This window comes from Condylostylus longicornis, unplaced genomic scaffold (genome assembly GCF_029603195.1).
Source record: "Condylostylus longicornis isolate FDR11 unplaced genomic scaffold, ASM2960319v2 ptg000098l, whole genome shotgun sequence".
Classification (NCBI taxonomy): Eukaryota; Metazoa; Arthropoda; class Insecta; order Diptera; family Dolichopodidae; genus Condylostylus; species Condylostylus longicornis.
Window position 1 is genome coordinate 827,242 of NW_026578066.1, and position 23,395 is coordinate 850,636.

Here is a 23,395-nt window from a genome sequence, read left to right on the forward strand (position 1 = left end):
TTTTTTAACATATATTTTTTAAATATTTTTTTTTACTAAAACTCTTCCACATTTTTTCAATAAAAATGCTTAATAATAATATCACTTCAAGGTAATCCTTTCTACTTTTATAGCCCATATTCCGCGGCAAAGGTTGAACGTGCCTGATATAATTGCTGCCACTCAGATAATATTTATTTTGACAAAGATTTCATTTGATAAGAAAGTATATATATACATTATTTATAATATTTTAAAATATAAATTTTGTTTCAATCCAAAATTTTCAATTACAAAAATATTTTTCTATCTAGAGTAATTTTATAAATAGGAATATGTAAGTATATACTCTCTATTATTATGAATATTTCTAAACTCATATTAAAATGTAGGTCATCTGAAATATTTTAATGCTATATTGTATCCTATGTGTATATGTTTCGATTTGTTTTCATTCACAGTAATTTTGATCATTTTATTTCTATATTATACAAAATTTTATTTAATAGTTCTATGTTTTTCTTTAAATTTTTTTTAAATATAAACAAATGAATCCTTTATTTTCCATCTCTTTTTATTTAATATAATAAAAATTGAAATTCCTTAAAAGATAATTCACCCACAAAAGAATTCTTACTTATTGCAGCTCTTGATTTTCTTACTTGACTCTTTTATTTTATATTTTATATTTTTTTTTTTTTTGCAACGATTGATGATTATATTTGTATCACGAGAACGATTTACAATAGAATCGAATATGAACATGCAAAGGTGGTTGTATTTATAAAGCGACAGTATAACAGAATTTGTACGTTCCTCTTAATTTTACTAAAAAATGAAATAGAACTTTATAAAATTAAAAAGAACCTTTGATACACTATGCTACATTGAACAAATCAAAAAATATTACTTTTAGAAAAAAAAATCTTTTATACAATTTCTTTAAAATGTATGTATGTATAACAGATTGTACAAAATATTGTGTACTTTTAGGATGACAAGAAGAACTTACAAAAGTATTAACATAACAGATCGATGGCTAGATGATAGATGAATCGAGACATATTTACCGTTAGGTTTTACTGTTACAGAATTTTGAGAAAACATACACTTCGAAAAAATAAAATGTCGAAAATTGAAATTTTCTGAATTTTTCGGTGATTGTAAATTTTGTGCAGGGAAGGTACCTAAGAAATATTTCTAACCTTTCGAAAATTTTACAAAATGACAGAGAAAACAGTGGAAATAAATAAAAACCATTGCCAACTCAACATTTTTTTCATTATATACATTAAATGTATGTATATATATATAATTATTTTTATGTTAAATTCTCAATCATTGCCAATATTTATACATAATATTAAAACAATATTTTTATACAATTTTATATTTATTAAATTCAGTTTCTGTTCACGTTTTTACTCCTTAGATTTATATTTAGTTTATTTTTATTTCCTTTACGTTTATCTGCTTATTTTAGAATTTATATATTTTTATTTTACAATAAAACAATATCGAGAAATAAATTAGTTTTAGATTTAAAGTATAACCGAGAACTTTAATAGTTGAGCGGAAATAATTCTTAAATAATATTAAAATTTTTCATATAATAATTTTGTTATTCTGCAATTTTGGAATAATAGTATAATTAATTTTATATAAATTTAAATATAATTAATAATTAAAAATGCAATTAATATCCAAGTTAATTTTAAATAGATAAAATTTTTTTAGAAAATGTCCGATTCATTATTTTTTATAAGTTCAGCTAATATATTTTCAATATATCCAACGGTATTTAAGGAAATATTTGATGCTGAAGATGAAAAACGTAAAAATGACGGTCCATTAAAAAAAGATTTTGTATATTTACCAAGTGATTTTGAATGGCAAGATAAAATCTATTATCGTCTGCTTGAAGAACAAAAACAATTAGGAATAGCAGAAGAAAGTGGGTACGTATACAAATAGTTCCGAAAAAGTTAACGACCAAAAAAAAAAAATTAAAAAAAACTATAAAATATTTGTAAATGAATACAAATAAAAAAACAAGTATACTTCCGAAAGCAGTTACTTGGAAGCTAACTGTGTTTAGATTTGAATCTTATAGAATATTTTTGTAAAATGGTTAAGAGTGTAATTTTCATGTTTAGTAAATTATATACTATATTCGTTATATTATTTAAACTACACTGTACCTACTTAATGTGATTTAAATTTCAAAATATAAAACAAATATCAACGTAACTTCTCATAAACCCTTTTATATTTATATACCAACTTATGACATATTTATGAGTGACCTTAATTAAAAAGTTATAATTGTTAATAATAATTTTAAATAATAGAAAAATGAAATTCATAATTAATTAAATGTGGGGAAAATAAGGAAATTTTATTAACTTTGTAAACCCGCCAACTACAATATTATATTTGTATAATAAATATATATAACTACATTGAAAACATTTTATTTAAATTTTTGTGTTGCTTTGAAGTTGATCCACCTTTTAAGATTAAAACGGAAACTAAAAATTAAATAGAAAATTCAAAATAAATTCAAAAAGCTCAAAAAATTCAGCAACATAAAACATTAGAGTTCCATATGCAATAAAAATTTGGCAAGACAATTATTGAAAAGGTAAGTGGACAAAGAGGCTAACTAACATTTTGATGAAAATCGAGCTTTTCGGATAGAACATCATTAAATTTCATATATTTTCAAGTGTGATTACTCTTATAGCTAGAAACTTAACAGAAGACGAGATTGAAAGTCCACATAAGAGATTAAGCAACAAAAAAATTAATAGTTTTACAATTTGTTTATGAAAAAATGTGTTACAATGCAAATGTACCTATTGAAATTAAGTTTTTAAAATCAGTTTTATTAATTTCAAGATCTCATTTTCAGTATAGTCTCCAAATATTCCAACTACAAGTACTTTCGGTTTTCTTTCTTTTGGAGTAACTACATCATATACTTTTAATTTGCTTTCTCCTAGATTGTTTTTAAACATTTTACTGACGATTCATCATTACAAAAGCCATCTAAAAAAATTTTTCCAAATTATTTTTATGTGTTTCAGATATATCACGTGTTTAATATACATTACAGGAGTGTAACATGTGATTTACATACAAATATATACTTAAGTCTGAATTACCCTGTATACAATAAACTGTAATACTTATGTATACACTCCTACATAATTTTGAAATTGAATTTAAATAATATTTTAAAATCTAATTAAATAATAGCATTATATATTTTTTTTTAGTGAAATTCAAGAAGTACAATCAAAAAAAATTTGTAAAATATTATGGGATCCTACTCAATTATCAGAAGATCGTTCTTCAACATCAACAACACCATCCAGTTTTACTAAAATAAAAGGAAGATGTATTCCAGATTTACCAATAAAATATATTGATATAAAAACTTTAGGTGATTGGTCATTAGAAAATATTGCAAAAGCTGGCAAATTATTAAAAAAACCACCAATAGAAGTTGAATTTGAAGATGAACATGAAATGAGAAAAGTTTATTCTTTAATTTATGATGTATTTAGACGTAAGTTAATTAAATAATTTTAAATATAAAATATATACAATATTAATTTTGAATTAAAATTCAATGTTAAAAATTATTTTTAAAACCTTGTGCCATTTTTTCGCTATTGCATAGCTTTTACAATTCGATGTTTAAACAATGTTACCCTTAGTGTTATACAAATCAAACTTAATATTATAATTCCATGTTTAACTCAATGAGAATAAGTCCTTTATATTGTATTTGATAATTTTTTTCATAATTTTCAATTTCCTAAAAAGAGAAACAAACAAATCAATATATAAAAGTATTTATAGCAATTAACATAAACTTATAAATAACGAACTAATGTTATTAAATAAAAATTTTGTAACTATAATTAAATACTTACATTTCTTGATCTACAACAATATTTTCTGCTTTATAACATTTTGTAACATACAATAATAAAAACCCAATTTTTATATATGTAAATGTATAACACAATATACAGAAAGCCTATATTTCCAAACTAAAATATAAAAATTTATTTGATTATGTTAGGCAAATTTGAATTGTATATTGATTAAGATATTTTTATATAATATTGATTTTAGTATAGTATTGAGACAGGCAATGGTATATTTTATTGATATACTCTAATAGTCTAATATACATACAGTATCTAATCTTCTATTATTGTTACATGGTATTGAAAATTATTGCTTGTTATACATACGAAAAAAATTATCATATTCAATAATAACTTATTAAATTTAGAGAATCAATTACCGAATACACGAGTATTATAATGTATTTATATATATATAAAACTTATTATAACACACGTGAAATTTTGATATACATATTATGTATGTCAATGGCACAATATATCTTAATAAAATTATTATATCTTAAACGGTTTTTTAATAGTAATTGCTATACTATAGAAAGAGATGAAAACATAATTTTTGAAAAAACTTAAAATGAAAGGGGTTTTTACAATATTTTTATTATTTTATTTTAAATTTACAATTTTAGTTTTTAAAATCATTATAAATTTACTTAAAAAATAAATTTCAAAGCACCCCATAAAAAAATTTAGTTTAATGATCTTTCTTCCCCTGAAAGAGTACCAATGATGTACATATAAGGTTAATCTTTAATAATATTATTTGAACAATATTTGATATAAAATGCTAATAATATTTGTATTACAATATTTTTAGATAAACACATTTTGAATCAGGCTTTAAATGATGTTTCCTTTTTCATACAATATCCTGAGGTAAGTATATTATTTATAGTAAGCGGTTTGTATTAAAATCAATTTTTTTTGGTTTAAATATAAATGACACATTATTATTTTTCTTTCTTATATAGCTAGAACATCATAAAAATCGTGTTTGGTTATTACTCTTTGAGTTACACACCCGTCATTTTATTAAACGGAATGCAGAAGAACATCAACTTCAAGAAATTTTATACAAAGAATCTGATCTTACAGATATATCATTAAAAATATGGAAACATCGTGTGAAATTAGCCGCTTCTATTTCAAGATTACGTATTAAAAAAGGTGCACTTTATTTATCAGAACTTTTACCATTGCATTTACAGAATGAGAAAGTAGCAATTGCAGCAGCAAATCCAATTGTCACCGGATGGATTAATCCATTTAAAATTAAGTATAATGTTATATATAAAATGTTTACAATAGAATTAAAAAAAAAATGTTATTTTCTTATAAGAGATAAAATTTTGGCATCTAATCTACTTGAAAAAATGGGTCTAATTGAAGTTAATCAGCAGGATACTATCGAAGAAAAACCGTTACTATCAAATCAATATAAATGGGACAAAGTGTGTCCTTTGTTTTTATCATGTTTGCCATCCGATCGAAGTGAATTTGCTAAATCTGATTTGGTCAAAAGTAATTGTTTTATATTGCAAGTATGTAACTTCGAAAAAATATAATAAAAAAAATTTTAATTTTTTACAACTTTTTTTTTAAGGATCGTACATTTTCAATAGCACCCGCTATTTTATCAAGACTACTTGATCATTTTGATATTGAAGGTGATATAATTCAAACTCATGTGTCATCACCACGTTCTACTGCCTATTTAGCTGCACTTTTTTATTCTATTAATCGTGTAAATAATTTTTTAGCTTTTGGTGCCGGTTCCAAAACAACAGAATATTGCGAATATATTAAATTATTAGATGTTAATAATGTTAAGATATTCTCGGAAAATTTCTGTACTTTATCACTAGAATCAAATGCACTTGAATCAGTTGTAGGAATTTTTGCAACACCACCCAATTCTTTCAGTGGAATAGCGGATCCAATTGATTTAATATGTAGTCGAGGTGGCGATTTATCAATGCTCGAAATTCTTACTGAATCTGAAATGAGTGATGAAGGTCGATTACGGGTAAATAAAATATTAGAAGAGCAGAAAGAAACATTACGTGTTTCTATGTCAAGGCCACAAGTTCAATTTATTCTATATGAAACTCATTCAATAGTTGAAGCTGAAAACCAAGATATGGTTGAAAAATCAGTTGAACAAATCAATCACAATGCATTTGAAAAACATTTAGTAGCTTATAAGGAAAAAAAACGTTTGGAAGCTTTAGCAGAAGCGGAAACATCTGGCATTCCATCTGCTGCATTTAGTTCTCCAAGAAAACGTGACAGAGACTCTGCTAAGAAAAAAGGAAAAATAAGTCGAACTAACAGTACTGAGTCTCTGTCAAAAAAATCTAAACAAGATGGTGGTGAAGAAGATAGTACGGAGACATCTGATGCTAAAGGCCCCGAAGATTATTCGAAAGTAGTTAAAGTGCCAAAAACTGATGAATTTTTAATTTCAAATCTACCAGATGTTTGTGCAAATCGAGATAAATGCTTAGACTTTAATATACTTGGCTGCTATATTTCTTTAATACATAGAAAACAGATAACGAAATTAGATGCTAAACAATTGATTAGAATGGCTGAAGCAAAAGGATTATTTGGTAATGCTGATAGAAAAAAAAGTGCCAAAAAAACGACAAAGAAAGCTGAAAAGAGAACTGAAAAGAGAAAAGTTGACCCTGATAAACAAAAAATAAAAAAAACGGATATAGATTCATTGGTAAAAAACATCTTAACTTTACTTAAATACTTTGTTAAAGAGTCTTAATCTTACACATAAACTCGTTTTTAGATTCAAAGAATCAATCAGCCAACACATGCCAGTTTTATACGATCAACTTTACCTTTAATTGATCACTCACTTAATTTTGCTACTCGCCATTGTTTGCGTCACATAAAGTACAATGTAGAAGAATATCCATGCGCTGTTAGTATTCTTGCTATTTTTGTTTTAGTGTACCTATAATAATTTCAACAAATTTTTATCAAACTAATATTAAATATTTTTTTTTATGTAAAGACTATTGATGATTTAAATGAACGAGCAAGAAAATGGTGGCGTGAGAGTGCCAAATATATTAAAGAATTACAAAATAATATAAAAAAGTTACCATTCGTAAAAGGTAATCCATATGAAATTGCACATCTTCTCAAAAATACGAAAGCACCACCATTTAAATTAACAAGAATTAACATTAAGTGTTCATCACCATCACTTGAATGTGAATTTTCAAGCCCGATTAAACATATTAGAAAAATTGATAACCCAAAAAGACCTTATCCAGTGGCTATCCGTCAATTAGAATTAGATTATCATGATATTTTAAGAGGTCAAGAAAAATTGAACACGTAAGTTAAATTTAAAACAATTTTTAAATTAAATGCAATGTTAACAAAAAGAAAACAAGAATTTTCTAGGATCTATTATTTAAACAATGTCTATGTACTTTCTAGTTATTTTCAGTGAAATTTCTAATCCAAATATTTAGTAATAGAAATATTTTTATTTATTATTTCACTTAATCAATTACTTTAAAATTGAATATTAAATAACTTTACATTTTCAGATATTATGAATATTCCGGATATTGGACCGTTTAGATCATGATACCGCAATTTAAATCTGATCACAACTTTTTTTTTGGACTAGTTTTTCGACATTTTGGTTTTTTGAAATCTTTTTAAAAAAAAATTTATTATTTCCCATTCTAAAAGTACATGTAGATTGTGCAGTATAAAAAAAACTAGTTGAACTTTAAAATTTGAAAATTGTTATGTGTACGTATTTATAAGAACGAGAGATGTAATTATTGTATATTAATAATAAAATATTAAAGATAGTCTAAGTGAAAATGTTAATGTTTTAAGTGAAAATTTGATATTTATAAATAAAATATTTATTTTAACATGTGATTCCCGGATAATTACTTTTTTACAAAATGAATCACATATTACATATATAAATGCTTATATATTTATCATTAAAAAATGTTAATTGAATGAACCTTTACATACAGTATGTACATACATTGCTACGCAGCGGTGGTATAAAAACTTAAACTGCTCCCATATTGGTGTGCAATAAAAAGGAGCGATTCAATTATCCGAAGATTACTGTTTATGGAATGTATTTATATTACCTATACAAAGATATCGCCTTTATGTGTACATACATATGTATACACATAATATTGTATATTATTTAGGTTATTTAATATAGCATTTTATTAAAAAAAAATAACAAAATCAAAATCCAAACACTTTTAAACCGCACTTAGCCTCTAATATAAATGCATAAAAATGAAACATTTAATTTAAATTTTTATGATTATAAAGCTGTTTTTACTAGCAAAAACCATGAAAGCAATTTTACAAAGAAAATTGAAAACCTACTTACCTATCATCCTATTTTCTAAAACTTACCGATGGCTGTCATAAAACGATAATGAAACGTGCTCTGCAAGCAAAATCGAGAAACTTCGTTAATTTTGTAACAAATAGAGCTAATATTGAATTTGTAGAAAGTTGTACTACCCATTTAAAATTTAGTCATTCACGTTATACGATTGTATAAGCGTTATGTGTAATTTAAAATTTTTCAAGACACAAAGTGTCTTCTCAACACAATTCCGTGGTTTTTTATAATAACACCAGATGGATTGTCAAAACTTTCAGTTAAATGTCATTTGCGTCATCTACTATTATGATATTTAGATGATAACTAAATTTATTGTTTACAAACTATAATGCTCAATACAAAACATAATTAAAATTAATTTTCAAAATTCATTAATTTAAATAAGAAAAAGGATGAGTTCCAACGATATTAATATGTTTAATTTTGAAAGCGAAGTAACATTTTCAAAACGCCGCAAATGTGGCGAAATATTTTTAAGTGGTAATAAAATTATTTTAGTATGTAAATATTGCGACAATAGTTCAGAGAGCATAGACAAATTTGAAAATCATATTTTTACAAACCACTTTTCTATGTGCAGTCAAGAGCCCTTAGATGAGCCTGAAAATATTGAAGAATCAAATCAACAGGAAAAAAATTGTTCAACTTCAAAAAAATGTGAATCAAATATTACTCCAATTTGTGCAAAACGTATATCTCCGAATCTTTTTCAAATTAATTACAAAAAATTTCATCAAAAACGATCTGAAATTACTAAAAAGCTATTTGAAAAAACTAAACAGTCAGATTTTATGTATAATAAAACTCAAGAAGCTTCATTTTTGGATAATGAAACCGATATAGATGACCAAATTTTCTTGCACGGGAATAAAAAAGTTGTTACTTCAAGTGAAAAAGAACAAAACAATGAAAAATCACAACAAGATACAGGGGCCAACACGTTTAATGTGCCAAGTAATGAAAATGTTCGCCAAAACTGTGATGAAATAACTCGACTGAAAGAAATAGAATATTTATCCAAAATAAATGCCGATTCTAAAAGTCAATTAGATTCACTTTATTTGGAAGATCACGAAATGATTGAATGCAAAGACGATTCCTTCAGTAGTGGTTTGTTTGATAAAGATAAAGATTTTCTCGATCTAGAAAATGAAAGCAATATATCAGAAAGTTATCATTTTCCTTACAATAAATATTACACTAAGAATCATGAAGGAAGGCAATTAGAAAAACTTCATGGATATGGTAATGAAAAAGAGTACAAAAGTTGTAATACTTGACATTGTACAAATCATAAAATGTAATAAATCAAGCAAAAGATTGCCAAATTAGAAATTATAATAATACATACATATTTATACTTATATAAGATAATAAAATTATTTATCAGTTCATATTTAGATTTAGTTTTAATATTTCAATTATTTACGGGAGGTTGACGCTTAAGGTATCGCTTAATTAAATGATTTGTAAACTGAAGCTTGACTCAATACAAGTCAAGTTTAGGGTTCTATTGCTCCCAAGTAAAGGAAGAAGCAAAAAATTTATCTAAATACGAGTAGTACTCGAAATTTTTTTATGGGATCTTCGCTTCATAGATAATGGCGCTTATTTCTATAATATATCGTACGATATATTTTTTTCATAAAGGCCAATATTTTCAAACATACATATACTACATAATACATATATATTACATAATAGATCACAAAAACATCTACGTTTCGCAGTCAAAAAAGAAATTTTCTGGTAAAAGCGTTATTTAAGGCTTTTTGCCCACTTTAAATTTCGCAATTGTTTTGTCAAATACTCGTACATATAATAATATAATGATCCAATGCGTTGATAGTGGACTAGTGGATCAACCAATTTATGGTTAAAGAAAAAATTAAAAAATTTTAAATTTGTGGACTTAACTTTGTATGTTATAAAATTACATCGGTAAATTCAAAAAAAAATTAAAATAATGTTAAAATGTGTTGAATAGAACAAGTTGAATAAAGGGTAAGCCCATAGACTCCTATAATGCACTCGTATAATATAAAGATGTCTATGGTAAGCTCCATAAAAATTTTTACCATGTTTGTGTCCCACAGTTGCGTTTGAGAGTGTTTTAACAATTACCTTTAAGAAAGAAAATAAAAAAATAAAACTTTAATTTTTCTTATTTACAATGCGTTAGCAGAACAGAATTGTTTATTTTAATAAAACTTATTTCATTTCAAAAATTCAAACATCAAACCGAAACATAGAATTTCGACAATGTGTATAGACACGTATTTTTGAATTGTACGTATACGTGTATCTGTTTTTGAAGCAGAACTTAAAATTAAAAATAAATATAGCTGAAGTCAACACTATCGTTGTGATATAAAAATAGTTGAAAAGTGAATAGTTGGCTTTAGGTTAAGGGAGCGTTTGAAATTGTCATATTATTAAGATAGTTTTATGTGGCACATCTTTTAAGCGGGATAAAATTAAATTAATTTTTGTAAATTCAAGATCAATTTTTGTAAATTTTTTAATTAAATGTTTCTGAATTAATTTATAATTAATTATTATAAATTATATATAATTTCTAAATAAATTGAAAATTTAAATAACTAAATGTTTATGCTCGGGTGATATAAATATAGCAATTTTTAATAGTTCAGCATAACGAACGAAACCCTCATAAATAAGTAATAAAACCTAATGGTCATTAGTTAAATCTATGAACTTTGTTAATAAAACAAAATTTAAACATGAATGTAGAAATTGTAAATAAAAATACTAAAATAAAAAGAAATGCTAAATGTTCAGAGATTTTTGATGAAAAACAGAAGAAGAAAAGACGGAGTTCTGAAGAAATCTTTAATATTTTAAACAATGATGATGACAGTATATTTTCTAAAATGAATCTGCCAATCCAGAAAAAAGAAACTAATGACATAGACATATTCTTGGCCAACGAAGATTTAGATTTGTTTTGCAAGAATAATGAAAATGATGTCGATCCCCTTCAATGTACCCAAAAGTTTTTTGATGATTTAAATTCTGCAATTTTGCTCCCTAACGGAGTAAATAACACATCATTTTTGGATCATTCAAAAATATATTGTGGGTCACAATATCAAAGTAGAACAAATGGCTGCAATATCTCTCTCATTGGATCCGATTCGAAATGGGATACCCAAATTTTTGAAGAGGAAACAAACCTTATACCTAATAAAGGACCATTTTATAATCTTCCAGTTCTTGTGCAAGATCTTATTAAGGAACATAAAGGAATAGAAAAACTTTATGGTACTGAACAGAATATTTTAAATACTTTTAAATATGATTGTAGTGTAATCTTTTTTTGTATTTTTAAATATCACAAATTTCAAATTTTAGATTGGCAAAATGAATGCCTGAATTTGCCTGCTATAAAAAATAGACAAAATTTAATTTATGCTCTACCAACGAGCGGTGGTAAAACTTTAGTTTCAGAAATTTTAATGTTAAGAGAAATAGTTTGCAGAGAAAAATGCGTTATCTTTATATTACCTTACGTTTCAATAGTGCAAGAAAAATTTAGTGCAATGGCTCCTTTTGCTTTAAGATTAAATTTTAATGTTGAAGAATATGCAGGGGGCAAAGGTAAATGTCCACCAAAAAACCGACACAAACGCAAAACTATTTATATTTGTTCAATTGAAAAAGGTGCTATTTTATTCAATAGTCTTATTGAAGTTGGCCGTGTGAACGAAATAGGTTTAATTGTCGTAGATGAATTACATCTTATAGGAGAAAAAGGACGAGGTGCTATACTGGAAAATTTTCTCAGCAAAGTCATTGCATTGAATGGTAATTTTATTTTAAGATACACGTTCATGGTTTCTTATGCATCTGAATATTCAATATTTCCTTTTTTTATAGCCGGCATACAAATCATTGGAATGAGTGCAACAATAGGAAATATTTCAGAAATATCAAATTTTCTAAAAGCTGACGTTTATACTAGAGGATTCAGACCAGTAGAATTAAAAGAATATATAAAATGTGGTAGGGATATCCTAAGTGTTAATCCATACGGAAATAACCATGAAGATTTATTTAAATTCAGTAGGTCAATTGACTATAAAGTAAGTTAATCACCCATATTGTGTTTGTCACATTACTAGAGGGAAAGAAATATTATTGAAAAGTATTTTCGTGTTCATTATAAAATTTCAAATTTCGGAGTTGATTTTATTCAGAAAATTTTAAAAGTTTCTAAAAAAAATAATGTCAAGTGATGCGACTAACAGAATATAAGTGAAAGTTTAATTTTTACGTTAAAACATAAACATGTAATTTTAGTATTCCCCCAGTATAGAAAAGGCTGATCCAGATCATTTAGCTGGTTTAGTATCTGAAGTGATACCAAAACATTCATGCCTCATATTTTGTTCCACACGCAAAAACTGTGAAAATGTGGCTATTTTATTAACTAAGGTTCTTTCTAAGTAAGTAAAAGTGCAACAAATTAGTCAAACAATAATAATGAGTTTCTATAACTCTTATATTTTCAAGGAAAAAATATTTGGAGTACCGTCAGGAAGAAAAAACAATGTTACTAGATGCTTTGAAAAAGCTTTGTGGAAATCTTAATCCAATTTTATTAGAAACTGTACCATTCGGAATAGCATTTCATCATTCTGGACTTATGACAGATGAAAGAAAACTTTTGGAAATTGCATATCGAGTTGGAACACTTTGCGTTATTTGTTGTACCTCGACTCTAGCCGCTGGCGTAAATTTACCGGCAAAAAGAGTTATAATAAGAGCTCCGTATGTTGGTAAAAAGTTTATATCCCTTAGTCAATATAAGCAAATGATAGGAAGAGCCGGAAGAGCAGGACTAGGCGAAACAGGCGAAAGTATTTTAATTTTATCATCGAAAGATAATTACAAAGTTGGCCAAATGTTATCTTCTCCAATGGATAATGTAATAAGCGCTATGACAGACAACAACTATGTTGGATTAGAAAATCTTGTATTAAGTGCTATTGGTTTAAAAATATCAAGTTCTTACGAAAACTTACTAGAATTGGTGTCTTGCACTTTATTAGCAACTCAAAAAGACAGATTTGAAATTAAAATTCCCGAACTAATTTCAAAAATTTTAAAAAGTATGTTTAAAAAGAAAATTTTAAAAATAATTGATGAAAAACTGAGACATCACATAAAAAATTACACGAGTATTACAATTAGCGAAGAAACTATAAAAAGTCAAACACTTTCAAATAGTGGTACAATAGAAGAAAGTCATGAATTCCATCATAAAAAAAAATTTGTGCTCAGAAAGTCAACCAGATTTGAATTAAGTACTTTAGGTAGAGCCGCATACAAAGCTGGCATTAGTTACGAAAAGGCCCAAAGAATTAATTCAGAGCTAGAACTAGCTCTTAAATCACTAGTACTTTCCAACTATTCTCATTTGCTATATTTGGTAGTTGCTTTGAATTCTTCTGAAAATAATATAGTTACTGATCCTAGTGTATTATTTAGAGAGTTTAACAATGATTCTAGTAGCGCGAGAGATTTATTTAAAGTAATTGGTATAACTGACGCGCATATTATAAAAATGTTTAAAACAATGTCTTTCAAGGGACCTCTAGAAGTTCAGTTAGAAAGAATATATATTGTTTTAATGCTCAATGATATTATAAATTTAATGCCATTGCGCGAAATTTCATCAAAATATTCAGTTGAACCTGGTGTTATCCAAAATTTATTAGCGCAATCCTCTTCCTCAGCTAACACTATAATTAGATTATGTGGAGAAATTGAAAAATATTGGTGTTACAAACCGTTATTGGAAAAATTAAACGAAAAACTTGATAGATGCTCATCAATTGAACTTGAAGCACTAATGCAACTACCTTCTGTTAAAAATGTAATTTTCAAAAAAAAACCCTAAATATTGTTTATATACTTGATTAAAATTTTAGGCAAGAGCTAAACAACTTTATGCAGCTGGGTTTTCCTCTATAGAAGATATTGCAAAATGCAAACCAACGCTTTTAGTAAAAAAAATTGAACATTTGCACATGAAGACGGCTAAAGAAATCGTTTCAGCTGCAAAGGTAGTAATACTACACTTTGTGAAATGTTTAAAAAATCGAACTTATTTTATTTTAGCTGATCTTATTAGGACGCTTAGAAGACATTGAATCGGAAGCTTCATCCATTTTAGAGTGCTTAAATAATTAAGTTTTTCAAGTTATAATAATTAATTTTAGTAGCTGCAATAAATTTTATTTATTTTATGCAACCATAGTTATTTTTTTATAATAATTTCGTCAAATGATTTAATAACAATAAAAGAACTTCTGCTTTTCTCAGTAAAAGGCGAATTACCCGGTCTTTCTAATAATACAGCTTTAATTCCTGCGTTAGTAGCAGCTTCCGCTTCTGAAATTTATCAATCTTAATATAGGTTGTACACTAACATACATATATACTAAAATGTTTAAACCTTGAACAACATCTGTAAAAAATACAACTTTTTCCGCAGGTAAATTTATATTAGACAAAATATTTTCATAAGACTGTGGTTCTTGTTTGTACCCCACAGTTGTATCAAAGTAAGCACTAATATATGAAAGTAAATTTCCTTCCACACTATTTCCAAACAATAATTTCTGACTTTGAACACTTCCACTCGAATATATGAAAATTTTAATTTGATTCTCAGTCCAAGTTTTAAAAGCTGGTAGTACATCTGAATAGATACTTCAAAAAAAAATTAAAATATATTTTATCAATTTAATCTAAATTTCTTACTGTCCTTTTAACAACCCTTGGTCAAATCCTTCCTGCCAAATAAGGCCTTGCAACTTCTTTAACGGTCCCAATTTTTTATCCTCATCTTAAAGTGCAAATTCATATCTGTAAGCGTGAACCGAACTTCATATCATTGTAAATTTCATACCTATTAGTTGAATAGCAAATGCTGCAATTTCTGAGATTGAAGTACTATCGACATCCTCATAGAACTTTCCCTTGTAATCGGGCAAATGTTGTAATTCATTGAAAATTAACTTAACTTCCGAATTATCGCAGTTTTGCGTTAAAAAATTTAAGACATTTTTTTTTGAAAAAGGGAACAACTCATCCTGCAAATATACATACACATTAGCCAAGTTAATAGTAAAACTATTTTAAAAACAAACTTTAACAAAACTAATTGATGTTGTCGTTCCTTCTATATCGCAAATTACAGCTTCCGCTTCAATATTTTCCATTTATCTTGCTTTTTTTTTCAAAAAACTTTCAACTCGTAAACAACATTCTAAATCGGTTTATCAGTTGCCAAATTCGAAATCGAATAAGATTGCCGTGTACACCAATGTAGTAAAATTATCAAGGACTAGAGGTGAAAAAATAATGTAATTTTATATCAGAGAATTTGAGATGCCGAAAAATTATTGATCTGCATAAATTTTATTTTTATTCTTATTAGTGCATCAAACTAAGATAAAAATCCTTCTAGAGCTAGAGCAACTATTTAAAATCTTAAGATGTGAATAATCCAATTAATATTTATATTCTATAAAAATGTTAATCTATACATATTTGAATAGTATACATTAGTTTATATCTGTTTTTCGTTTTGGTTAACAAAAACTTAATAACTTACGTGTATAAAATTATAAAATTCGTTAATATTTCTATATTACTTTACACAATTGTACTAAAGTAGCATTCTAAATTTTCCCTATATTAAACAAACGAAAAGCGGCATCTTGATGTTTGACAGCTGGGAAAACATTTGCACACACATATATACTTAATTTATATTTTTATTTTGATAACAAAAAAGAAATAAACAAAATAAGATTCATAAAATAAAAACAAACAGCACTGGCTAAACCATAAATAATATATACTTATACCTAATAAAAATAATGTATATAATTGAGCAAAACTAAAATAAAATGATGAACAAGTGTTCCACAAAAACAAAATTTTTTCGTTCTTAAAAATCTATAAAAAAATGAATGCAATTATTGAAGATGCAATAACAATGACTTTTGAAAAACAATCTTGTAATCAAGATAAAAGTTTTTGCTCGAAAGCAAGTCAAACTGAATGCCGAAATCTGTTCAAATGTGGTGAAATATTTATTTCTGCAAACGATGAACTTTTACTTAATTGCAGTTTTTGTGAAAAAAGCAGTAAAATATTAGACTCTTTTTGGGATCATTTGCTAGGTGAGCATTCATCAACTACTAACAAAATCAAATTAGAAATACAATCCAAAACAACAAATGAAATAAGTCATAAATACCCAAATACGTATGAGAAAAGTAAACCCGATGGTGAAGTATACACAAATAACGAAGACCATGATATTAAATACAATAGGTTCAATGATTTCAAACTACCAAATATTATCAAAGAATCTACAAATTGTGAATCACAACTTAATAAGACTGAAGATCTCAATGTTGAAAAAGGGTATTGGCAATGTAACGTTTGCCAAATCATTTTAAAAAAAGGCAATGACAGAAAATTGCACGAAAAAACTCATAAAGGTTTAAAAAAATTAATATGTGAAACATGCGGTAAGGCATACACAACGAGACGACGCTTATTAGATCATATGCGTTCGCATACTGGAGAAAGACCTTTTAAATGCCGTTTTTGTCCGAAAACATTTTGTTCAAATAGTGGTTTAAAATCACACGACAAAACACATTTTGGAGTAAAACCATTTCAGTGTGAATATTGTGAGCATCGCTTTAGAACAAAATTCAACAAACAAGTTCATGAGCAGAAGCATCATAAGGATAAGCTAATTAATATTGAAACAGAAATTGATTCTAATATAGCTTGCAAATTATGCAACAAAACTTTTAAATGTACTGAATATCTTTTAAGACATTTAAAACGTCACGAGGAAAACTTAAATAAAAGTTCTCTGAAACCATTTGAATGCAATTTTTGCCCATCTACCTTTTTTTCTAAATTTAGCAGAAATGCTCATGAAAGGTTAAATCATAAAGGGGAATATAACTACAAGTGTGAGTTTTGCGGTAAATATCTTTAGAATACATTTGTATAGTTGTACATGTAAAAAATTTTAATTGCTAATTCATTCTAGGTAAGGCATTTTTGAAATTAAGTAGAAAACGGCAGCATGAAGAAACACACACTCGCATTGAAAACCCTTATAAATGTGATTTATGCGAACGTGCATACGCAAGATCCATTACATTAAAAAAACATAAACTTGCTAAACATGCAAAAGACTCGCCTTATTATTGTAAAGTATGTCAAACTAGATTTGAAAGCATTATTTTGTTTAAAGAACATTGCAAGCAGCATTACATTGAAGAAAAACTTCATGGTTGCAAATATTGTGAAGCTCGATTTGATACGCAAATAATTCTGGATAGACATATAAGTAAAATGCATAAAAATATTGGAAAACAAGTAGATGACAACTAATGAAGCATATTAGATATTCTAAAGTATTAATAAACCATTAGTACCCACATTTTTTGCAAATTAACTGCTTTTGTTGTTGGACATTTTAACATTGAAGATGTAATAATCTGAACGTTTGAATATCACTGTAATTGTGAAATAGTTAACATTCATAAGGAAAAAAAATGCATATAAAAATATAAAACTTAATATTCTATCACAATAAATTGCAAAAGACTCACCTCCAATTCGTAAAGAAGGATTGGAGAACAAATCGTAAAATACTGATCTCAAAAAAATTTTAAATTGTCAATAAAAAGTTCAAAATTGAACATTGGGGTATCAAACTATGTATGTATTAAATTGTTTTCTTAGCTGAATAACTAAGTCGCAATTCTGATAGGTAATAACGTCCTCTGGTAAATGCCAGTTTGTCATTCTACATTAGTAAAGTTTTGCGCAAGAAAGCAGTAAAGAAAAGAGAAACGGTAATATATTTTTCAATGCCTACATAAAATAACGGTAGTAACCTATGTTTACACCTGGACTTTTATATATAAAATTAAACACCAAGGGGAATAAAACCTATGTTAACTCTGGATGCAAAAGTTGACATGTAAACACAGCTAGGTAACGTCCAAAAACTAAACAAGAAGCAATGACTTTTTCAAAATGTACAAAACCACAAACATGAATAACCAATAATGTCAGATTTACGGAAACTGTCAAATAATTTACAAAATTACACACATTCATTACATTACATACATACATAATTCATATATCAAATTTAAATAAAAAAAGCACATAATGAAAAAAGAAACTTGTGATGATAAATATTGTGATATTGAGCAAGAATTATGCGATAGGATAAAATCATATTTTTCAAGAGAAACACAGACAGAATTTCAAAACTATCCGAAATGTGGCGATATTTTTATAACAGTAGAAAACGAACCATTATTGAATTGTAGCTTTTGTAATAAAAACAGCAAAACATTAGAAGAATTTTGGAATCACTTATTTGAACAGCATTCTTTTATTACAAAAAAAATAGCAATACATGTTGGAAATGATCTATTTACTGAAACATTTGATTCAGATTCTCTTTGTAACAGCAGGGAACTAAATCAAGAATTTGATTATAGCGAAAGTGAAACCATTATTTCAGATCCTGTTTGCAAATCTGAAAATCTTAAAAAAGCTAACATCGGTTCAAATAGTGATTCACTTAAATTTGATGCAGATTGTGAAAGGAAAAAGGTTGATAAAGCTATCAAAATTAATACTGAACAAGTTCCAAAAGGCTATTGGCAATGTAATATTTGTAAATTAGTATTAAAAAGAGGTGAAGAAAGAAAATTACATGAAAAAACTCATAAGGGTGTGAAAAGGCTTATATGCGAAACATGCGGCAAAGGTTATACTTCTAGAAACCGCCTTTTAGATCATATTCGCACTCACACAGGTGAAAAACCATTTAAATGCCGTTTTTGTCCAAAAACTTTCTTTTCTCATTCATCCATGAAATCACATGATAAAACACATATAGGATTTAAGCCATTCAAATGTGAAAATTGTAACCATTACTTTAAAACCAAACTAAACAAACAAATTCATGAGAAAAAACATCACAACGAAAATGATGTATCAAAGCGAAATGAAATAAATTTAAAATTCAGTTGCAGTTTGTGCAATAAAAGCTTTAAGTGTGCTGATTATTTAACACTTCATCTTAAACGTCATGAAGAAAGATTATCTAAAAATTGTTCCAAACCGTTTGAATGTAGTTTTTGTCCGTCAACCTTCATCTCTAACGTTAACAAAAATGCTCATGAACGGCTGTATCATAAAGGAGAATACAACTACAAATGTGACTTTTGTGGTAAGATGCTCTTAAGATACTTTAATGTATTAAAGAAAATATTTAAGAATATTTAAATGTTGCATTGTTAGGTAAAAGATTCCTGAAACTCAATAAAAAGCGTCAACATGAAGAAATGCACACACGAATTGATAATCCATATAAATGTGATTTATGTGAATGCGAATATGCCAGGCCTGAAGGTTTAAAAAAACATAAGAAAGCCAAGCATACAAACGAATCCCCATATAAATGCAAAATATGCCATATTGGATTCGAAAGTTCAATTTTATTCCAAGAACATTGTAAGCAACACAATGCGGAAGAAAAATTATATGGATGCAGTTTTTGTGAGGCTCGATTTGATACAGAAATCAGGCTTAATCGTCACGTAATGAAAATGCATAAATCAATTCACCTTAATAATCCAGAAACAACCAATACAGAAAAAAATTCTGATGAAATCAAAAAAACAAATGTTCTTTAACGAATATTTAAATACAAAAAAGCATTATGTATAGCTTCTTACCAAATAATTTTTTCATTAAAAAGAAATAAATTTACATACATATTTCAACTTTTCCATTTTTTTTAGGTATGCGTACATTCTTATATATACATACATAGGTTGAGTGTTTGGTTCGGTTAACGGTCACTTTGCTTTGACTGCTCAGATTTCAATATTGTATGAAATGAGTGACATTGTTTCACACACGTTGCAAAGAAACATAAATATTTACTGTTATATTTTTATAAATACATATTTTACTTATAATCAATCTGTTAATAGGGTCAAAACAAATGGTGTTAATCGTTTTTGTGGGATGTAACCGCCAATCAATTAATACAATACAAGAACGATAAAGATACATAGTTGTGATATCAATGACAGTGTACGATGTCACAATGCAAAATAATTTACTTATAAAATTTGTTCTTAATTCAATCAAATCCACATCGTGATTTTGTAAAGAGCACAATATTATATGTCGTCTTTTAGAAAATCGATAATTTTTTATTTAAATCCATGGGTATATAAAGATTTTATAACAACTTCATGATATTTGTACTTGTTTCCATTGTTGGGTTGTAGTTTCCTTTTCAAGAAGAATAGGATATTCAAATTAAACACTTAAAACTGAAACTTACTGCAGAGTACTTAAATTAATATATGTACCATCTTTTGTCTCTGGTACTGCGCTTTTAGGTTCCCTGTACCATTTAAAATTCGACTCACGACAGTCTTGCCCCAATAGAGAATAATTGCGTTTACACGATGATTTTTGCATCAATGGTTGACATAGATATCATTCCCCTTGTGAAAAATCTTGTTTACGTATGTAAATCATTGATCTAGTTATCATACAAAAGCAGATAACAAAAAGTTTTTAATATGTTGAGTAGATATATAGTATGTACCTTATATATAGTACAATTATGTTTCTTTTCGAATAGTGTTTACCTTTACAAATATCCAAATGCATCATGAATCAAAATATGTTAAAATTATTCTTTCCTCGTATATTTGTTTGTACTATTTCCTAACATTATGTATGATGTGAATATCTTAATGATTTCTATTCTTTTGTTATATTTTGTATGTTTTAATGATTTTTATTCTTTTGTTATATTTTGTATGTATGTTGAAGTTGAATTGTTGATTGTGGCAGAACTAATTATTATTAGTTAATGGTTAAATCAACGTAGTTTTCGAACCTTGTACGCACCCGTTTAGTTCAATCTTTTTAAAAAAGATGTTCAGCTATTGTATATATAATTGATATAAAGTCAAATAACTTGAGTAAGACATTGAACCATGTATGGTTAGTAAAATCCTGAATACAATTAAACTAGCCAGAATTATACTCATAATTTTTTGTGATGAATCCGAACTCAATCTCTTTTTTTTGTTATGTAAACGCATATTTTGCTTAAAACATGAAGTAAATTGCGGTAGCTACCAGTTTGACGTTATCAGTATGACATTTTGTCATATACTCCAGTCACCACTACTTTCTCAATTTTTTTTTAGCCTTGTTTAATATTTTGCAAAATTGTAGTGTCCGAAAGTAAATCATTAAAAAAAATGTGAAATTTCAATTTCATTTTTTATTTTAAAGCGTTATTAATAAACGGTAAGAAAAAATTCATAAGTATTCGTTTAGTTTTTAATTTAAAAAAGGTTTTTAATTATGAAAATAAATGAAGAATAAAAAAATGAATCTGCATTGGGATTTTAATTTGCTGTTCTTGTGGAAGACATGACTAGTAATAATATTCTTTATTCAAAAAAAAAAAGAAAAAAATGGATAATATATAATAAGAAAAGAAAAATTTAAAGAAAATTATTTTGATTAAAAAAAAAATGAAATTTGTGTTAATTTTAAGTGCAAATAAAAATATGGTGATAAAAAAAAAATTTTATATGTTTTAACAAATGTAGTGTCATAAAAAATCTTATGTGGACTCAAAATGTCAAAATAATAATGGAAATTGCGTCTATTTCAATTATGTTAGGTGAAATTAGTAATTATGATATAATCTTTTAAGCATTTAAGAAATGAAAATACAAATTGTTGTTGGAAAAAATAAAAATATAAAATTATTAAAAAAAAAACGATATTAAAAAAAGAACTATTTGCCGACATTTTGACAACACAATTTTTTTTTTTGAACAAAAAAAATACATAGCTATTTGCATTTTTTTAACTGCAAGAATGCCCTATTTTTATAATTAATGGAAAAAAAAATTAAAAAGTTTTTTTTATATTTCATTATATTTTTGTGTTTATATCAAATATATTTACAGATAGTTCCATAATATTTGTTTTACTAAATTTCTGATATCAATTAAATTTTAATTTCACACAAAATACCTACATATTTAAGCACATACTGTATATGTTTATGTTATGATGTGTGTTTATGTATAAAAATATATCTATATAGTCATACACATTAATAAAACCTTACCTTGTTCATTATATGAAAATTAAAACAATGAACTTTTGTTGAAAAATCAATTAATTATATATAGTAATTAAAAATTGGAAAAAAAACCTTGTTGTTTTCTCCCCTATATTTTGTTTCCCATAAAGCAAAATAAAATGGAAAATTGATTCTTTAATTTTTATTAATATATTAATAAAATTATATATGTACATATTATGTAGGTAGTTTTTTTCTAAATTTTTCTGGTTCATGTTTTGTTTTTGGCTGAGACATGAAACAAATTATTTTTTACGTAGATAACTTCCTGCTTGTTCCTTAACATCTGAATAATCAACATAATTTATAAAACAACTGAAACAGAAATCAATAGAAAATAAAGTCACCGATTTCACAAAATATGTATATAAAAAAATTAATATATCGATACCTACTTATATATGTATGATTTATTATTTTATTTGCGAGCTTAAACAATAAAAAATTAATTATCCTTTAGCGGGAAAAATAAAAAAATTATTAGGCAATAAGTTTTTTATACTTCTTCAATTCCTTATTTATGGAAAACTTTAAATTTTTTTCAAAATTTTGTCTTTGTTTTATCTTTTTAATTAATTGTATATGCAGATACTGCATATAAAATTGAATTAGTATCTACCTAAATAGGTAGGTAGGTATACCTAGGTATTTACATATTTACATTTAAAATTTATATATATATATATATATATATATATATATATATAAATTTTCTGTTTACTTCATTTAAAAATTTGCTTAAGTTTAATT

General features: G+C 26.2%; 6 protein-coding genes across 9 annotated transcripts; 5 read left to right on the forward strand and 1 right to left on the reverse strand.

Annotated features, from left to right (window-relative positions):
- The first annotated feature begins 1,719 nt into the window (after window positions 1-1,719).
- LOC129613998 (uncharacterized) lies at window positions 1,720-7,659 on the forward strand. Its single transcript, XM_055528364.1, has 9 exons — window positions 1,720-1,937; window positions 3,261-3,553; window positions 4,741-4,803; window positions 4,899-5,199; window positions 5,263-5,464; window positions 5,527-6,654; window positions 6,727-6,861; window positions 6,955-7,283; window positions 7,502-7,659. The coding sequence occupies exons 1-9, from the start codon at window positions 1,720-1,722 to the stop codon at window positions 7,533-7,535; spliced, it is 2,703 nt and encodes a 900-aa protein (XP_055384339.1). The 3' UTR covers window positions 7,536-7,659.
- Window positions 7,660-8,683: 1,024 nt separating this feature from the next.
- LOC129614002 (uncharacterized) lies at window positions 8,684-9,698 on the forward strand. Its single transcript, XM_055528368.1, has 2 exons — window positions 8,684-8,832; window positions 8,933-9,698. The coding sequence occupies exons 1-2, from the start codon at window positions 8,810-8,812 to the stop codon at window positions 9,630-9,632; spliced, it is 723 nt and encodes a 240-aa protein (XP_055384343.1). The 5' UTR covers window positions 8,684-8,809; the 3' UTR covers window positions 9,633-9,698.
- A 1,130-nt stretch (window positions 9,699-10,828) lies between these two features.
- LOC129613961 (helicase POLQ-like) lies at window positions 10,829-14,623 on the forward strand. Of its 3 annotated transcripts, XM_055528312.1 has the most exons (8): window positions 10,829-11,637; window positions 11,728-11,973; window positions 12,037-12,180; window positions 12,253-12,458; window positions 12,676-12,821; window positions 12,889-14,254; window positions 14,310-14,444; window positions 14,500-14,623. In XM_055528312.1, the coding sequence occupies exons 1-8, from the start codon at window positions 11,097-11,099 to the stop codon at window positions 14,569-14,571; spliced, it is 2,856 nt and encodes a 951-aa protein (XP_055384287.1). In that variant the 5' UTR covers window positions 10,829-11,096; the 3' UTR covers window positions 14,572-14,623. The 3 variants fall into 3 exon arrangements, with proteins under 3 accessions (XP_055384287.1, XP_055384285.1, XP_055384286.1); XM_055528310.1 differs by having other exon boundaries at window positions 11,728-12,180; XM_055528311.1 differs by having other exon boundaries at window positions 11,728-12,180; window positions 12,253-12,438; window positions 12,692-12,821.
- Window positions 14,561-16,093, reverse strand: LOC129613965 (enolase-phosphatase E1). The gene is made up of 6 exons (XM_055528316.1): window positions 16,001-16,093; window positions 15,534-15,730; window positions 15,293-15,476; window positions 15,145-15,229; window positions 14,837-15,093; window positions 14,561-14,772 (listed from the first exon to the last, which is right to left on the reverse strand). Exons 2-6 carry the CDS (start codon window positions 15,603-15,605, stop codon window positions 14,639-14,641), a joined length of 732 nt encoding a protein of 243 aa, XP_055384291.1. The 5' UTR covers window positions 15,606-15,730; window positions 16,001-16,093; the 3' UTR covers window positions 14,561-14,638.
- Window positions 16,094-16,160: 67 nt separating this feature from the next.
- On the forward strand, window positions 16,161-18,099 carry LOC129613964 (zinc finger protein 791-like). Its single transcript, XM_055528315.1, has 2 exons — window positions 16,161-17,399; window positions 17,468-18,099. The coding sequence occupies exons 1-2, from the start codon at window positions 16,358-16,360 to the stop codon at window positions 17,812-17,814; spliced, it is 1,389 nt and encodes a 462-aa protein (XP_055384290.1). The 5' UTR covers window positions 16,161-16,357; the 3' UTR covers window positions 17,815-18,099.
- Window positions 18,100-18,467: 368 nt separating this feature from the next.
- LOC129613962 (zinc finger protein 431-like) lies at window positions 18,468-20,384 on the forward strand. 2 transcript variants are annotated; one of them, XM_055528314.1, is made up of 3 exons: window positions 18,468-19,678; window positions 19,750-20,172; window positions 20,253-20,384. In XM_055528314.1, exons 1-2 carry the CDS (start codon window positions 18,604-18,606, stop codon window positions 20,142-20,144), a joined length of 1,470 nt encoding a protein of 489 aa, XP_055384289.1. In that variant the 5' UTR covers window positions 18,468-18,603; the 3' UTR covers window positions 20,145-20,172; window positions 20,253-20,384. The 2 variants fall into 2 exon arrangements, with proteins under 2 accessions (XP_055384289.1, XP_055384288.1); XM_055528313.1 differs by lacking the exon at window positions 20,253-20,384 and having other exon boundaries at window positions 19,750-20,179.
- The last annotated feature ends 3,011 nt before the right edge of the window (window positions 20,385-23,395 follow it).